This window comes from Dermacentor variabilis, chromosome 6 (assembly GCF_050947875.1).
Source record: "Dermacentor variabilis isolate Ectoservices chromosome 6, ASM5094787v1, whole genome shotgun sequence".
Lineage (NCBI taxonomy): Eukaryota > Metazoa > Arthropoda > Arachnida > Ixodida > Ixodidae > Dermacentor > Dermacentor variabilis.
In genome coordinates this window covers 165,609,005-165,627,391 of record NC_134573.1, presented here as the reverse complement: position 1 = coordinate 165,627,391, position 18,387 = coordinate 165,609,005, and the positions used below count along the sequence as shown (strand labels likewise).

General features: G+C 50.5%; 1 protein-coding gene across 5 annotated transcripts in view; it reads left to right on the top strand.

Moving 5' to 3' along the window:
* The window catches only part of LOC142585675 (potassium voltage-gated channel protein Shaw-like), a 176,791-nt gene that overhangs the window by 93,116 nt on the left and 65,288 nt on the right, over window positions 1-18,387 (top strand). For all 5 annotated transcript variants that reach the window (XM_075696613.1, XM_075696612.1, XM_075696614.1 and 2 more), the window contains exons 3-4: window positions 533-1,622; window positions 3,243-3,308. In XM_075696613.1, coding sequence (XP_075552728.1) covers window positions 533-1,622; window positions 3,243-3,308 — 1,156 coding nt within the window. The remainder of the gene's footprint in view (window positions 1-532; window positions 1,623-3,242; window positions 3,309-18,387) is intronic.

Sequence of the window (18,387 nt, the reverse complement as noted above, 5' to 3'; positions counted from 1 at the left end):
CCCGGCAGAGAACACTTTGGGGTTAGAAATAAAACTAAAAACGCCTCTTACGGGCACTTTGTATAGTTCAAAGCAAACCAAACAACAGTGGTTCATATAACGAGTGTTACTGCATACCTCAACGCTGATGCCTGACTTATGACTTATTACAGTGCAGAACTTCGCGGGCGTAAGAACATCAACAATATGCAGAGTTAGTCTTCATTTTGCACGGGTGAGCATAGCTCGTGTTCTCAGCCAAGGAGAATGGCTATTCATACTCCGTCAAATATATATTTCAATCAACAACCTAAACCAGCGGATGAGTGGATACAGGAGATCGACGCAAAGTGCGAAACAATCGTGTGAAGTTTTTAAACTTTAGCAAAGTGAAATGTTGCTTTGTAACAAGACGAACAGATAAGGACAGCTTTTGTCCTTGTCTGTTCTTCGCTTTTGCCCTTCTTCATGAAGTCGCGCTGTTTTAATTTGAAGCGAAAGGTTGCGTGTGCCCCTGTAATCGGCTAAAACGTGCTACACGTTGCTGTCGCAGGTGGAACCCTGCTGCTGGATGACCTACACGCAGCATAGGGACACGCAGGAGACGCTGGCCGTACTGGACCGGCTCGACCTGGACACGGACAAACCGAGTGAGGAGGAGATCGCACGCAAGTTCGGCATGGAGGAGGAGTACCTCGCTGGCACGCTGTCCTGTTGGCAGCGGGTCAAGCCCAAGATCTGGTCTCTGTTCGACGAGCCGTACTCTTCCACCGCAGCCAAGATCATCGGCGTGATGTCCGTGTTCTTCATCTGCGTCTCAATCCTGTCCTTCTGCCTCAAAACCCACCCCAACATGCGCGTGCCAGCCATTAAGAACATCACTGTGCAGACGTCGGAGAGCGCCGTCGCGTGGACGCTGGACAAGATCCAGACGAATCCGCACGACGCGTTCTTCTACATCGAGTGCGTCTGCAACGCCTGGTTCACCTTCGAGATCATCATTCGCTTCGTGGCCAGCCCCAGCAAGCTGGACTTTGTGCGCGGCGCGGTCAACATCATCGACTTCACGGCCACGCTGTCCTTCTACATCGACCTCACGCTCCAGAAGCTCGCCTCGCACCTGGAGAACGCGGACATACTAGAGTTCTTCTCAATCATCCGCATCATGCGACTATTCAAGCTCACCCGCCACTCGGCGGGCCTCAAAATCCTCATACAGACATTCAAGGCCAGCGCCGGCGAGCTCATTCTGTTGGTGTTCTTCCTGGTGCTGGGCATCGTGATCTTCGCCAGCCTCGTCTACTACGCCGAGCGGATCCAGTCGAACCCCGAGAACGACTTCAACAGCATACCGCTCGGCCTCTGGTGGGCCCTGGTCACTATGACCACAGTGGGCTACGGCGACATGGTGCCCAAGACTTACGCCGGCATGTTCGTGGGCGCGCTGTGCGCGCTGGCCGGCGTGCTGACCATCGCGCTTCCCGTGCCCGTGATCGTGTCCAACTTTGCCATGTTCTACTCGCACACGCAAGCGCGGGCCAAGCTGCCCAAGAAGCGGAGACGTGTGGTGCCCATCGAAGTGCCCCGGGGACCTCACCGCAGGCCGCCCGACGTCAAGAACACCAAAGACGCTTGTAAGGCGGGTAAGCGCCGGCCGCTCTGTCAAGCGGCTGCAGATGGGGCGAGCGTGTGCGGTGCGCTTGCACGGGAAAGGAGGGGCTTTATTTTTGTTTTTGTTCTTTTCTTTTTCTGTCAGTGCCTCGCCTGATCTTGCATGCTCTGGGCCTAGCACCAACCTCTTGCTATAGTGCCCTTACCACTTAAACAGCAGCATAAAGGCTGAAAAAATTATGGGGTTTTACGTGCCAAAACCACTTTCTGATTATGAGGCACGCCGTAGTGGAGGACTCCGCAAGTTTTGGCCGTATGCATCGAACCTGCTAGAAGTTAGTTCTGGTTGACTAAACGATGCGGAGCAAACTGATCAGATTTAGCGGATAAAAAAAATGAAGCAAATAGTGCGGCAGAGCGATGACACAAATAATGAAAGAAAACAAGTATAAAGCGAGATGATGATACGCACAATGGAGTCTAACCTAATCGGAACATAAGCGTGCGTCGTGATGGCAACCATTTAAGCTCTAGGATTACGCTGCGGTAAAGGCCATGCGATAATTTGGCTTACACGCAATGTTCCTCACGCATGGGGTATCTACAGCTTTTGTTTTCGGCGCATCGCACCTTTCCACGCCTGAGACGTCACATTCATCTATTTCATGAAAGCAGGTTAAACAGAGCTTACTTTAAGTCCCCCGACATGTCGCTGTCAGCCCTGTCTATAAAAGAACTAATCTGTGCTCTGCGAAGTCGAATAAAATTCCCTCTCTGCATACCCTACAATTAAAGAAAAAACGTGGCTGGGACTGTTATTGTCAGTGCGGCGAGGTGCGCCAATCAATTGTCAACTGTCACAGAAAGGGGATTAAATGACCCAGCTAAACAACATAGTGGGTGTGACGAACATGCGACATGTCTCTTTCTAGGCCCAGGCATTGTACCGAATAATATGCTATTCGTACTTCTCAGTAGAACGAATGGTCGACCTTACGTACAGCTCGCGTGAGTGTGATTGCTACATTTCCTTACAAAGGCGAAGGGACAGACGTTACAAGCTGTGACGATAGCCTTTCAGAGGCCCCAACGAACAGTGGAATGAAATGTGTGCGCAATATAAGTTGCTCCGAGCGCTATAGTCTTTCTAAACAAAGTGACATTGCTGTTGCTCAATTTAGCGCTTACAGGAAAACAAAAGGTATTGGGCCGTAATGAAAAAAAAGTTATTATGCTAAATTTCTTCCGAAGAGCACGCGTCAATCAATCACGATGTGAGACATATTACCAAAGTCATTCGGCGAATGTCTAAAAGCACTCATGATCGAAAAACCTTGTAGATGCCGCTCCTTAGTTTTAGAGAACTTCCGTCCCGAAACTTTTTTTTAAATAAATGAATAGTCTGTTTCTATCTTTAAAAGGTCTGTCGAGGTGCCCTCGACAGACCTCTACCTCTACTCTGCCGTTTCGCAAAATTCCTGCGTCATTGTTCGCGATTGACCAGTTGTGAAAACCCTCCAGCGCACGTGGCTGCTTGGATGCTACGGTGGATTATAGGGTTGTCTGTCCGCCGTTTTCACAGTGCCATTATCCCTGTCTGTCGCACGTCTTCAACGGCAGTCAATTGTGAGCCATCCATGCTTTTAACGCAGGACGGCAGCAACAAGTGATGGCCGACCTTCCCAGGAGGAATCAAACGATACGTACCAGGGGTCCGGGTAAGCAGGCGCTCGAGCCCTCCTCTTTTCTTTTTTTTTTCGGACCAGGCATTGCCGCGGCCTTGATTGCACGTCGGAATTCGACGCTCGGACGCTGTCCCCGCGTAGCCAGCGACGTGGGGTGTCTCGTAAGGTGCCTTGTAACGAATTGAGCGGCCCATATGGGCCCACCGCGAATGCGGCGAATGCAGCTCCTCGAACAACAGCAATAAAACTGCGTTCACACGATGAACCGTGAACTCGGGTGACGAGCATGACGTCTCTCCTTTGTGCCGAGTCACCCCGCGCTAAAGGGACCGCAGATAAGCAGCTGCCAGGGGCGCGATTAGTAGCAACCGAGTGGACTGAACCACGTCACGCTTGCCCGCGGAGTTCGGTTCGTCGTGCGAATGCAGTTCAGCGCAGCGGAATCATCACACGAAGTTTTGAGATTTGCGATTCTTGATCCTCCAGACAGGCATGCTTTGTGTGGAGCACGATGACTAAGAATTTCTTTTTTTTTTTTCTTCAATATTTGAGCAAGCTGCTTTTCTCGGAAAGCGAGCGCCAATATAAAGGGATCAAGCTCGAGAACCACTAATCGCGAGCACACAGTTCAGCACGAATGGGAATGCGTTTGACGGTGAGACAGATGGCAAAGCATTCGAAGTCGTGCACCACAGAGGGGGGCTGCCTGCTAAACGTTTGTCTGTTCCGCATCCAGTGCAATGCAGCGAAGCAAAATATTCTTTTTTTAGAGACCAGTCTGCACAGAGCCGTTGATAGCCGATAGCGCATAGCACACTAATAATTTATTGGTAAACTTGAATTGAATAAACAGTGATTAAACAATTGATTTTTGAATTATTCATCTTGAAGCTCTAAAGCAGCACTCGTGTTAGGAAGGTCGAAGTTTAAAGTACCAAATTAATTCGATCAGTTAAGGTCGTTGGGTGTTTATTAACACCTCAGCACTGGGGCGCCTCTGTACATTGCTCTCATCGGAGTGCGGCCGTCGTGGCCGGAAGTCTAGCTGGCGGCCTTGTCGTAGACATAACGCCATACGTAGCCACTAAGCCAACGATGTTCCCGAAACATAGGCACACGCCCGTGGTATCTAGTCCCACTCAGTTACTACCTTGGTTCGCTAAGCCATCGGAAACATACCATTTCCCCATTAGCTCTGTTTTCCCGTAAAACAGCTGTTTGGGGCACTGACAGGTTGGATTATAGCGTCAACAAACACCGCCGTGCATGTAGCGTCACCCTGAGGTGCAGTCTCGAGTCACTGACAGAGTCAAGTCGGCCCTAGCTGTAGCACCCTCGCATTCTAGAACGTTTCTCCATCAACACTCCACTTCGATTCAAAAAAGTATAGGTGGTAGCTCTATACCTCGACAGAAGTAGTGACTGCGCTTCATTCACACTCCACGGCTATTCTTGAGAAGCGTAGCGTCTTCTCTAATCAATAGCTGGCGCTGTGCTCAACTCAGTGAAGTGGAGGGAGAGGTTCGAGTCGAGGATCTTTTGAGAATACGGAGATAAATCCCTATGAAGGTAAGTTCAAAGGCATAGTATCGACACAAAACATGCGGACTTGCGTAATGGATCAGTGGGGAGGGGGTGAGAGGGCGCATTTTGTAAGTGTCCACCTAATGGGCATGTCCATTTCGTCTTCACCTGAAGTGCTTATTGGCTGGGGGTGCCTGTCTCCTTCTGACACGTAACCCAGCCCAGCCAATCAGAACTTCAGCAGCAGACGAAACGGATATGTCCAGCAGGTGGAGTCGTATATGATACACCCCCTACCCTCCCACCCTCCGGCTAGGTCGCTTAGCAAACCATACTTTACAGGCTATATATACAGCGATCATTAGCACTCTCTGAAGAGCCCTGTGCATGCGAAGAAAAGACTTGTTTGCTCCTAACGCTCCATTTGTGCTTTTAATAAACAAGGCTTCATAGCGTACAACGTAATGACAGAAACTTCCTAACTTTCAAAATACTAGGATGCGAACATCGTTTTATGTCAATTGTGATAACCGCTGTTCCTCATTCGCAAACTCTTCGATTCGATTCGATTCGTTTCTGGCACTATTCGATCGGGATTCGATTCGGACTCGAAAATCGATATTCGCACACCCGTAACTATAACGTTAAAAAGTTGACTCACCAACGCGACCCTGCGAAAACGCATGGGCAGTGAAGTAAGGCGTCGATGGGGATAGGAAATGTTTTCTTGTTTGCCTAGTCTTAGCGCGACGCCGTTATTGAGCATTACGATTTTGCACTCTTCGACGTTCATCATATTCAGCTGCTCTTCGGGAGTCCTTGCGTGGTCTACTCATAGCGGTCTTGCAATGAACTGAATGAGTTGCTAGGCAGATCTTTCTTCTATATAGGAAGTTTGGTGACGTCACTCACTGATTCGTACGCTGCTGTTGCCTCTTTCCTACGGGAGCAGCTTATGCAACCGTAATCTTTACCGGGAAACACACGCGGGGAGAAGGAACGTGCCGCGCATTGTTCACGGGCGCCTTATCATCCATCATGAGGTTTCTACATTTGTTTTGTGCTTTTCTTTATTGAAATGAATACTGAGCTGTGTGTTGTATGCCTTATTCCAAAAGAGATATTAAATTCTTTTTTTTTTCTTCTGACGTTCACGAAAAATCCCGACCAACTAGAGGCTAACAGCTTCGCTGTAAAAGGGAACGGAACGCAAGAAAATAGCCCGCTCAAATCCACAACGCAGTCGTGATGGGGCGTGCGTGCATGCAAAGCACGGCGGTGCGGAGGCAGCGTTTAGCAAGTCAGCAACGTACCGTATTTGCCTAAAGTCGTATAGCACAAGAGACAGGGTATTGCCGCGCGTCTTTGTACAGTACACCACAAATTGAGCGTGTCTCGCGTCCTTTCGTTTCCGTCTTCGTCCTGTCTTGCGTTGTCACCCAAGACAACGAACAGAAGATGTCCACCAAAGAACAACCGGCGGCTTGTCCATCAGCTACGTACCCTCTTCGGCGCACGTCGCTCGTATGAAGGTATAAGAGCATTACGTCAAGTTCCCCACCGTGAGAGTGCGGTTTCCTCGAAGAGTGCGGGGCACCACCCACACGACGACTACGACGGCGTCGCTCGCTCGCTCGCCGCAAAGCATGCGGCACCACTCCTCAAATTGAATTCCTCCGCGCAATCGAGCCCGCGTTACGATCCGCGCGTCACCGACCGACCGACCGGGCCAAGCCGGATTTCTTCCGGTCGTGTTTACAGTCCGGGCGACGGCGACAGTCCAGAGGCACCGGCTGTTCAAACAAGCCCGCCCGTGGCCAAGACGTGCCCGCCCTGGAAACGAGAGAGGCTCGCGGGAAATGGGATAGGCGCGGAGGAGGATGGGAACTACAACACGCACTCTTCGTGCTGCGCTCGTAGACGAAGGGGGGGGGGGGGGGGGAGCTGTGCAGATCTCGCTCGCGCCACGCACACGCCCACGTCTCAGCCGCATGTCGCATGCCGCACGCGTCCGCAATGTCCACATTCTTCTTCTCGTTGTTGTTGTTATTCTTTTCTTTCTACCGCGAAAGCTGGCGGGTGGCGGCCGGCGCCTCGAGTGGCTGCTCAAGTGTGTGCTGCCTGCCTGCGGCGCCGTGCTTCTCCTCGTGTTGACGCGCCCTGCGATGCTAAGGAGCGGAGGTGCGCGTGATTTCACCGGCACTCACTCGGCCGACGGCTGGAGGAAAGGGCAATTCGTTGCGAATAGGGAGTACATGAAATTATGTTATCGAGGTTTAGCGACCAGAAACTGCTCCGTGCGCAAATAAAAAACGCCGTTTAATGGATTGCTCCGGATGAATATTGAACAGTTGGGGTTCATCAACGCGCGCACAAAGCAGCTACACGAGCATTCTTCTTTCCTTATTTTTTTGCGTTACGTATCGCTGGAATGCGGCCGCCGCGACCGAGTACCGAGCTCGCGACCTTGCGCTCAGCAGCTCAACGCCATGGCCAGCGAGCCACGACGACGGTTTGCGCGTGTAGTCATTATACGGATCAGTTGAGTCGAATGCGCTTCGTACTATAAAATTACAGGAGCACGCTAGAACTTTGGTTAAGCTGCGCATCAGTTACGAGTTACCATAGTTTCAAAAGAAACCGCGCCTACATAAGCAGTTTCCGCGCTTAACGAAATGACTGCGTTTAGATATTTCTGCTTGTTCGATGTTGCGCAACTAAGCTAGGCCACAAGCGAGATTTACCTTAACGATGACCAACGTGTCCGTCTAACAGGCATTCCCTACCACCATCGTAGGATTATGCCGGCAGGCTAATTGGTTCCATCTGTTATCGAGCCATATGTTATGGAGCCATCTGTTACGGGTGTGCTTAAGAGCTGCCGGTTGTAGTCAGTACAACGTGTGCAGCGACGGTGTCGATGTTTCTTATCGCAATCATGAGAGAGAGAGAGATAAATAAAAGATAGGAAAGGCAGGCAGGTTAACCAGACGCAGGTCCGGTTTGCTGCCCTGCACTGGAGGCCTTAAGGGGGTATGGGTATGAAGAGAGAGAGAGAGCACAGTTTCGCGCACAGTGGAAGGTTCGCAGTCTGTGAAGATGCTTCATGGCTCTAACATTTGCGTAGGACGCCACTTTAAATATGTTAGCAGTTTAGTTATCTTCAACAGACAAGCAGCGTAAGACGTATGACAGTGATAGACGCAACAATGATAGTATCATACTTTGAGGTTATATATATATATATATCCCACATAGAAAACAGCAGACTCGCTCACTATACAAATTAGCGCATTATACAACGAGGCTGCAGCGCTCCATAATCGTTACCGCAGCATGGGCTTTAACTGATGTTGCGTAATGCAGTGTAGCTGGGGTAATATTCTCGGACTTTGGTGGAGCGCTGCTTCTGCTTTGCGCGCCTCCTGCGACACAAGCCTTAATCATGTCTTTGGCAATTTAGTCCGCTCCCCTATGCCTTTTACAAAGTGTGCTTTTTTTCTTCCTTAACACGTTTTCCAGCACTTCTCTAAAATTTTTATCGTTTCTTTTTTTTTCCTTTTTCATATTTCACTCTTATGCTAAGATTTTCACCCATGGTTTCACTGCAATCTTTCTTTTTTACCCATCCTAGGCATTTGGCCATAGGTACCAAGCAAAAATTATCAGCTCTCACCAAAGTATTTCTATCTCTTCATTGCACATTTACAGCGATGTTGCTCTCAGGTCCTAGATGGGCGAAATAACGGGACTTCACATAGTTCCGAGAGATGCATACTGAAGTGTAGGCACACACCTATGGTGACAGTCATTGCTACTGCGACAACGACGCTACATGCGTGCTTACCAGGCCAAATTGCCTGTTCGCTTACCTGTCTGCTTCTCATGGGCGCCATAAATTCAAGTGCTTTCCCTTCTCTCCCGGCTTTCGCGCTCAAAATGCAACTAGCCTTCCTCACGCATCCAGCTTTCGCAACGCATCGCAAACAACGTGCAAGCGCGGCGACACGTAATGCGCACGTGGTGGCACTCCTGCAAATCACTCGGGGATGCACGGCGTCCCATTTCCGTAACAAAAAAAGAAAAAGAAAAGATAGAAAGGAGCTCACAATCCTTCGAAGGCACCAACTTTACGACGACTCGAGTTTAACGTCAGTTTAACCTCACCGCTCCCCTCTCAACGGCAAGCTCTTTGAAAGTTTTCAATACGGGAGCGTAGGGAACCGGGATTTGGGGGCTAACAAAATTTGCAAATCTCTCCCCGCCGGCAGCTTCCATCCCCATTGAATGTGACAGATTTTGCTCAAACAAACGCGTGCAATTGAAACCCCTCCTTCTACCAACTCTCTCCCATTGCTCAAAGCCCACACCTCAACCCTCGCCATCCTACGTCTTTCATATATATATATATATATATATATATATATATATATATATATATATATATATATATATATATATATATATATATATATATATATAAAGGACTTTCGGCTACGCCGGTGGTTCTGGTGTGCGAGCGTTAACTGGCGGTCTACGGCTCGCGTTAATGGCGGAGGAGATGGTTTCCAGTCGAGGCAGAAAATACACTGCGCCCGGAAAGTTTTCCCCGGAGAGTGCGCGCTCTGGGCGTGCGCTTCTTCTGCCGCCTTCTTCTCGCGCACGGCGGCGGCGGCACGCGGGAGAGGAACGCGCTCGCGTGCATAGCTACGCGCGCCCACCACCTCCCGTCACTGCGCCCGCCTCGCAGCTTTCCGCGGGCCCCGCCACCGCCGCCGTCTCTGGCAGCGATCGATGCGTGCAGCACCCCGCGCACTCTTTCCAATTAGCATTCCCGCCGTCGTCCGGCTTCCACGCGCTCGCTCCTCGCTGTGCCCTGTTGCACAACGCAGAATATCAGAGAGAGAGAGAGAGAGAGAGAGATCAGAACGTGTGTGTGTGTGTGTGAGCGCGACAGGAAGGGGGATAACGCCTTGAAGATAGCGAACGATATGAGGAAGGAAGGACGTCGGGAAAGCCTTAATGAGGGCCGTGAGTGTCAGCCTGGCAGACGCGCACGCACGCACGCACGCACGCACGCACGCTGGCACCGAAGAAGAGTGTCTAAAGAAACTGGCGACGGCGGGGCTCCATAATCAACAGCTGCGGCGCGTTCTCGGGACCTGCGCCACGAGAGCTTGGCGGCGCCTCAATTAATCGATCGGGCGAATCAGTCAGTCACTCAGACGGCGAGCGCGTTAATCACCGAGCGAGTCGTTAAACAGGTCGATCGCAGGAGCGATCAATCGATCAATTTGTGGCGCCAGTAGAGATAATCTGACCGCTTACTTTTATGCCCTCGCTAAGAACCGAGAAATAAAGCGTCACTCCGTGACGAAAAATTAGATGTCAAATTTTAATGTAAAGTTGATAATATTCATTCACCTCATTTTTCTGTATCTTAAGTTGGTGTGTTTTGGAGAACGCATGGCCACGTAATAAGGAAGCCGCAGCTTTGTCCCCCTGAAGTTTGTCATAAAACTACTTGCGACAGAAGGTCTTTTATTGCTTACCTATCGGAGGCTTCTCATGACGTTTTTGTGCTTTCGGCGGGCATGGCATGCAGTCATAGTGAGGATTCGCCATGCGGTTACTCAGGAGGACTTACCCTTATCAGCTCGGTTATGATCACAATAAATACTGGCACGTGTGGTTATTGCGGTGAAGGAAACGTGCGTCCTCTCTTGCAATCGCGGCGTCATCTGTGTCGGTGTCGCTTTGACAATGACAATGACGTTTATTTGCATCAGTACATGACGCGAGGAGCATGCAGAAAATGTCCTCGACAAAGGACACATGCCCTCATAGACATTGGCTAAATCGGGGATAAATTTACTGGCTGTCTGAATTGAACAGCCGGATCACTCACGATTCAGCTGACCCTTTTACGTCGCGGCAGTTATCAGAAAAACAGGCGCTTGTGAATCTATACGGCGTGGCGCGCCACCTTCCGGCGTACAAGCTAGCGACTCTGCGGCGACTACGCTGTTGTGCGACGCAGACTAATAGTAAGAGGCAGGCAAGCCTCCATATATTGGCTTTCAAGTAATGAATCCAAAGTGGAGTTTCAAAGAAGGATGTCTGAAAGCAGAACAAGGGCTGCCGCCGGCAATACTTCAGGTTCTGCAAGCTTGCTTCGATGCATACAAGGAATTGCACGGCAGTGACTTGAGCATCGTTTTACAACTGCTAAGAAAGTTGGAGCGTAGGCGCGTGCGCACGCATGCACACACACACACACATACACATACACAAAAAAATAAAGAAGAATAAAGGGTAAGACACGCTTATGAGTGAACTAGAACGCCCCGCGCTCTTCTTCTTGCCTCAATTTCAAGCTTGATGATGCTTGGCCAAATATTCCCCAAATTATTCTTCCGAGATGATTAAGTCGGAGACAACCTTAGGCTGCCCATTCTAAGCACGGAGTGTCTTCCAGACCTGTGACGGCGAAGTCTCTAGACAGAGTGCTGCGCATGCCAAGACACAGATCGCGGATCACTGCGCTCAGTTATATGTTCCGCCGGGTGCAAGCAGCCAAGCGTGTGCTCACTCCCGTTGCAATATCTAAAGCGGCCGGCTTGAACTATAGGAAGAAGGCACACAGTGCAAGCGGGTCCTCTGCGATAATTAACTCGAAGATGTGAAGCGTGCAGTATGGCGCACACCCCGCTGATGAATAGTAGATACTGGGCACGTCCTTGCCGTCCGTGCTGATGGGCGTACAAGAACTTTCTGAACCGGATGAATGGTTGAATTATTAACAGTTGAATCGTCAGTGAAGATTATTGGAAGTATAGGGCGAAAGAAGACTGACGATAGCGTTTGTGCTGATGGCGGCGCCACCGCGATGAGCGTTATAACGAAAGTAGCAATAATGTGAAAAAAAATAACCTCGGCATATATTAATTATAATCAGTGAGTAATAACTCCTCACGACGACAAGCACGAGGATTGGTAATACAAGCCGTTACCGTATTAGCAGGTAGGGTTACCTTCGTTGCAGGTACTATTAATAATATTAATTACAACCGTAATGAGCGAACGTTATTGTAAGTATCGACACTTGGATAAGACGTTAAGGTGACGGCGAGGCTGCATGCTCAAGCTCCCTCTGCCGCGTGTGTCTGATCTAAGTATGCCGCGCGTACAACAGTGCAATCAATACCCATGAGAAGAAAAATATGAATGCTGATGTGAAATCAAATATCTGTAATCGTTGCATATGCGTCACCGTTACGATATATTCCCATGCTGACGCAAGAGGGAAACGCATCGTTCATATAGCACCGCCGGCGTCATTCACGGCATTTCGTTCTGCTTCTACTATACCGTAGATGGCATCGGGACGACTTATGCGGCGAAGAATTGGACCCAACGCAACGCTGTAGTGTATCGACCCAAAACTAATTTTCCACAGTTCACTGAAGCTGAACAATGTCTACGTATTTTCCCCCTTCCCTGATGTGCAAGTTCCATACTACCGTTGTTTTCAATTCTGTTTGATTTCGAGCTGAAAGATAGGTGGCACGAAGGAAGGAATTACACGCAATGAAGCCACCTTTCCCCTGTAGATGGTGTAGCTTGTAGTATAAATATGTTTAAATGTTTAAACACACTTGAAAGTTTTGAAGAACGAGCTTCGCAGTATGTAACACCCTTACCGTGTCAAATGGAATGCGTGCATCATCATCATGTTGCATCATCATCATCATCGTCGTCGTCGTCGTCGACGCCGTTATCGTCGGTCTCGTCACTGTAGACGCGGACCGTTCGTGGCCTCGTATCCAGTTGAGTGTCGAAATCCGATCGCGGAACAGAACTGCGCACGTCGCGGTCGATAATAGCACTGCAATGGTCTGTGAGAACGCCTCTAACTGGGCAGTATTTTGCTTCTTCTTCTTCTTCTTCTTGGGCATGACGTGCATTCCGGGTGCTGTCTTTCTTTCACCTCTCATTCTTGTTTCCCCTTTCGTAAGTGCTATTTTTTTTTCTTTTCTGCTTTACCTTTCTTTCCCAGCGCAGGGTATCAAACCGAATTTTAAGTAAGGTTTTAGCAGTGCTGATCAGTTGTCTTTCAATATGAATAAAAAAATGTTACCGTACCGTAACCGTCTAGCGCGGTCTGTTGACCCCTGAACGGCCTTCAGCAGTGAAGGGAGGAGGTTGGAGGAGTAAAAAGACAGGGAGCGAGAATAGCAGATGGGGATAAATGTGGGAACTGATTAAACATGTACAACAGAACGACTAAGTAAAAGTCTATTCAGATTAGGCCGCCTCTCTCTCTCTCTGTCTCTCGTTCTCGTGCGCACGTATATGATGGTCCGCGCACGCATCATGCATGTCCACCGTAGCGTGGCTTTCGTGCCAAGCAACGAGTACGCGAAGCAAGAAGACGGTGTTTGGGATCTGACTTCTGGGACGATCTGTTGGGAACTCGGCGCTGACGCCCGTGGTTGTACCTGGGTCGCAAGCCCCAAGGGTAGCGTTGGCCTGGCGGCCTGGGGTACAACTGGAAGCATCCGAAGGTCCCGGCAAAGCATGAGTCGACTGGTAACAACGAAACAACTTGTTTATTTTAACATCGCAAAGAGTTGGCGGTCAGGTTTGACCGAAGTAGAGAGACGGGAGAGCACTTCACTCAACAGAAGAAATCGGAGCCCTCCTTTTGGCGTCCGGGGGCAGCTGTTTTTATACTCTCGCAGTTGAGGGCAAGAAGGAACCCCTCAAAAGACGAGCACGTGAATGTACAATGGGCTAATGGTGACGCACACTGTCGTGGCGCTGCGCACGATCTCGTAGCACCCTGTCGTGGCGCTGCGCACGATCTCGTAGCACCCCGTCGTGGCGCTGCGCACGATCTCGTAGCACCCCGTCGTGGCGCTGCGCACGATCTCGTAGCACCCTGTCGTGGCGCTGCCGGTCGGACACAATGACTGTAACGAGAAGATGGTCCCTGCTTTGGCATCGCCTGTTTCGGGCACAATGACTGGAACGAGATCCCTGCTTTGGCATCGCCTGTTTCGGGCCCAATAACTGGAATGAGATCCCTGCTTTGGCATCGCCTGTTTCGGGCACAATGACTGGAACGAGATCCCTAGGCGGTCGCATCGCCGCAGACGCGCCTGGAAACACCTGGCGATGAGTGTTGCGGCGACGACGATCGGGCCAAAATGTCTGCCGCCCCGCCGCAGTCGCGCCGGCAAAACCACGTGTCGCAGGCGAAACGCAACAGACCGCCCCGCCGGGGGAAGGAGATCCCGATGGACAGGGGACTGCATCCGCTGTCCGGAGGGATGTCGCTCGATGATGCTCATAACCGAAGTCGGGCGTACCTTGACGTTTCTTGAGCGCAGCGCACAGAGAAGGCCTCGTTCTCTCGTTCAGGTTCGCACGGGACACTGCAAAGTGACTTCGGGAGAGTTCACATTTTTGTTCTCGTTCCCGGCAAGCGTTAGAACTACGCTGAAAACTCAACCGCTCAGTCAGCAAGCACGGCACAACCCTCACTAAGCCCTGCCAGGCTCTTTCCCCTTTTTATACCACTGCCTAGTTCCTTACAGTAGTCTAGCATCACTCAGAACGCGTCCACAAATTGAAAAATTGCACTAGAAAGCATATCATCACTTTGAAACACTAAACAAAAGCAATATGTTAAAAAAAAATCCTGCCTCAGGAAGAAAAACATCAGTAACAAACAATTTTGAGGCTGATTCCTACGTTAGGGGCTTCGACTTAAGCCATCGGCGTTACCGTTGAGACTCCCCTTTTTGTAACGCACCTCAAAGGAATATTGTTGTAAAGCGAGGCTCCAGCGCAGGAGGCGGCCATTTTTGGGAGAGATGGTCTGCAGCCATTGGAGAGGGCAGTGATCCGTCTCAATGATAAACCTCGAGCCGGCTAGATAGCATGACAATTTCTGAACGGCCCACACGAGACACGCACACTCTTTCTCGGTGGCGCTATACGCCTGCTCACGACTGGTCAGCTTACGACTAGCATACAGGACGGGGTGTTCTACTTCTCCATTTTCCCGTTGGCACAGTACAACGCCCATGCCTCGCTCACTAGCATCGCACTGAACAATGAACCCTTTTGTATAGTCTGGCGATCGTAGCACAGGCTGGCTTGTTAGGGCACTCTTTAGGGCGCTAAAAGCTCTTTCCTTTGTCTCGTCCCAGACGACTGTTTGAGGCTCTGTCTTTCTTAGAGCATCCGTCAGGGGAGCCGCGATATCAGAGTACCTAGGGATGTACCTCTGATAGTAGCCGGCGACACCCAAGAACGACCGAATATCGGTCTTGGTGCGCGGTTGCGGAAAGTCTCGCACAGCGGCCACTTTTATTTCAGAGGGGCGGCGACGACCCTGACCAATCATGTGACCGAGGTAGACAACCTCGGCCTGTGCTAACTGGCACTTAGGAGCCTTTACTGTCAAGCCTGCTTCGCGCAGGCGGGTTAGCACTGCCCGCAAGTGTGTCATATGCTCAGACCAGGATGCGGAGAATATCGCTACGTCGTCTAGATACGGTAAAGCGAATTCTTGCCGTCCCCGCAACACTTTATCCATGAGGCTTGAAAAACAGTATGGCGCGTTCTTCAAACCAAAACTCAACACTTTAGGACGGAATGTTCCCATTGGTGAAATGAACGCCGCATACCTACTAGCCTCTTCTGTAAGTGGAACCTGCCAATAACCCCTGACAAGATCTAGGGTGGAAATAAACTGAGCGCTACTAACTTTCTCAAGGCGCTCCTCGATGTTAGGGATCGGATAAATTTGATCCTTAGTGATGGAATTAAGCCTGCGGTAGTCGACGCAAGGACGAGGTTCCTTGCCCGGTACCTCAACTAAAATCAAAGGGGAGGTATAATCACTCTCACCTGCCTCAATAACACCGAGCTGTAGCATTTTCTTTACCTCAGCCTCCATAATATCGCTCTGGCGGGGTGACACCCGATACGCCTTGGATCGTACTGGCTCTGTGGAGGTAAGTTCTATATCATGAGTAAGTACAGAAGTCCTACCAGGCCTCTCAGAGAACAGACCTTGAAACTCTTGTAATAGCTGGTGTAGTTCGGTTTTCTGCTCAGGCGACAGCGGTGCTTTACTGATAAGGTCACTAATGACTTGACCGGTGTCTTCCCTGTTCGTCACTGAGCCTAGTCCCGGAAGCTCGACCGGAAGCTCTTCAGGAACGTTTACCATCATGCACACCACTGCTTCCCTTTGTCTATAAGGTTTGAGCAGATTACAGTGGTAAACTTGCTGTGCTTTCCGCTTTCCTGGCAGACTTACCACGTAGTTAACGTCCGACAGTTTCTGAACAATTCGTGCTGGGCCCTCCCACTGCACGTCTAGTTTGTTGTTTAGCGATGTGCGCAATATCATGACCTCATCGCCAACCTCAAAACGACGGGCCCTGGCTGTCCGATCATAATAAACCTTGGCCCTCTGCTGGGCCTTTGTCATTGCTTCACCTGACAACTCCTGTGCCCTTTTTAAGCGTTCGAGGAGCTTAAGTACGTACTCCACCACGACTGGGTCGTCGCCCCTACCTTCCCATGATTCTCGAAGCATGCGAAGCGGAGATCGAAGCGAGCGACCGTACACCAGTTCAGCTGGCGAAAACCCCGTAGCCGCATGCGGCGCGGTTCTTAACGCAAACATCACCCCAGGCAAACACAGCTCCCAGTCAGTTCGATGTTCAAAACACAACGCTCTCAACACGCGCTTCATGACGGAGTGGAGCTTCTCAACGGAATTCGACTGTGGGTGGTACACTGAGCTGTGTAACAGCTTTACCCCACACCTTTCGAGAAAAGTTGTCGTCAAAGCGCTAGTAAACACTGTGCCCTGATCTGATTGGATTTCCGCAGGGAAACCAACTCGCGCAGATATGGACAGTAGTGCATTAACTATCTCAACTGAGCTGAGTTCTTTAAGCGGCACTGCTTCAGGGAACTTTGTCGCTGGGCAGATCACAGTCAAAATGTGTCTGTACCCCGTGGCTGTTACCGGCAGAGGTCCCACAGTATCAATAACGAGCCGTCTAAAAGGCTCCGTAATGATAGGTACCAATTTCAACGGCGCCCTCGATTTGTCCCCTGGTTTGCCCACCCGCTGACAAGTGTCACATGTCCTCACGAAATGGTCTGCGTCCCGAAAACACCCTGGCCAATAGTACTCTTGCAAGAGACGGTCCTTAGTTTTCTTAACTCCTAGGTGTCCGGACCACGAACCCCCGTGTGACAAGCGCAACAGATCCTGACGATAGCATTGAGGCACGACCAGCTGATCGAACTCCACTCCTCTTCGGTCTAGATACTTCCGGTACAGGACTCCACCTCTTTCCACAAAACGCGCAGTTTTCCTGGCGATACCTTCTTTGACATTGCAGCGCACGTTTTCCAGGCTGCCATCCTTTTTTTGCTCGGCTATCAAAGCCGTCCGGCTGACTTTTAGCAACCTATCAAGTCCGTCTGACGTAGGCGCGATGAGCAAATCAGTAGATAGCTCTTCTAACTTTCCCGCGTCGGGCGTTTCCTCTCCAGTATCTGGCGCCTTTAACGTTACAGACTCAAGTTTATTCAGTTCGGGCGTGCTCGGAATATCAGCTTGCTGCGCCTCTGACCCTTTTTCGTTGTTTGATAACGTCGGCCCCGCAACTATCGCCTTTGCAGCGAGCTCCCGAACCTTCGATCTGGTTAAGGCCTGAACACTAGCTTCACCAAACAAAAGCCCCTTCTCGCGCAGGAGGTGATCGGACCTGTTTGAAAATAGGTACGGGTACTGGGGTGGCAGCATAGATGACACTGCCGCCTCCGTCTCAAGCGCTCCGAAAGGTCCTTCAATAAGCACTTTTGCTACCGGCAGACACACGCTATGAGCTTCCACGGCTTGCTTGATCCATGCGCACTCGCCCGTGAACATATGGGGTTCTACGTAAGATGGGTGAACTACATCCATCGTAGCTGCGGAATCGCGAAGCACTCGGCACTCTTTCCCGTTCACGAGGAGGTCTCGCATGTAAGGCTCGAGAAGCTTCATGTTCTCGTCCGTGCTGCCTATTGAAAAAAACACAACTTTTGGTGTTGTTTCCGGACACTGCGCCGAAAAGTGACCCGGCTTCTGGCACGTATAACAAACGCCCGCTCGCCTCATCTCGAACCGCTTTCTGCGTTCGGCTTCGGCTGCCGTCTCTTTACGTTTGGTCGGATTGCTTTCACTCGCATCCTCACTACGCGTGTCCCCCTTAAATCTCATGGGCGTGAACCTTGGCCTCTCAGACTTGGAGCCAAATTCACCCTTTTGACCGTCCTTAGCTCCGCGAGCTCGACGCGTCACAAACTCCTCGGCTAGCTCAGCGGCTCTAGCCACCGTACTCACGTCTGGCCTATCCAAGACCCAGTATCGCACGTTCTCCGGTAACCGACTATAAAACTGTTCTAGCCCGAAGCACTGCAGAACTTTATCGTGGTCACCAAACGCTTTCTCTTCTTTGAGCCACTCCTGCATGTTCGACATAAGCCTATACGCAAACTCTGT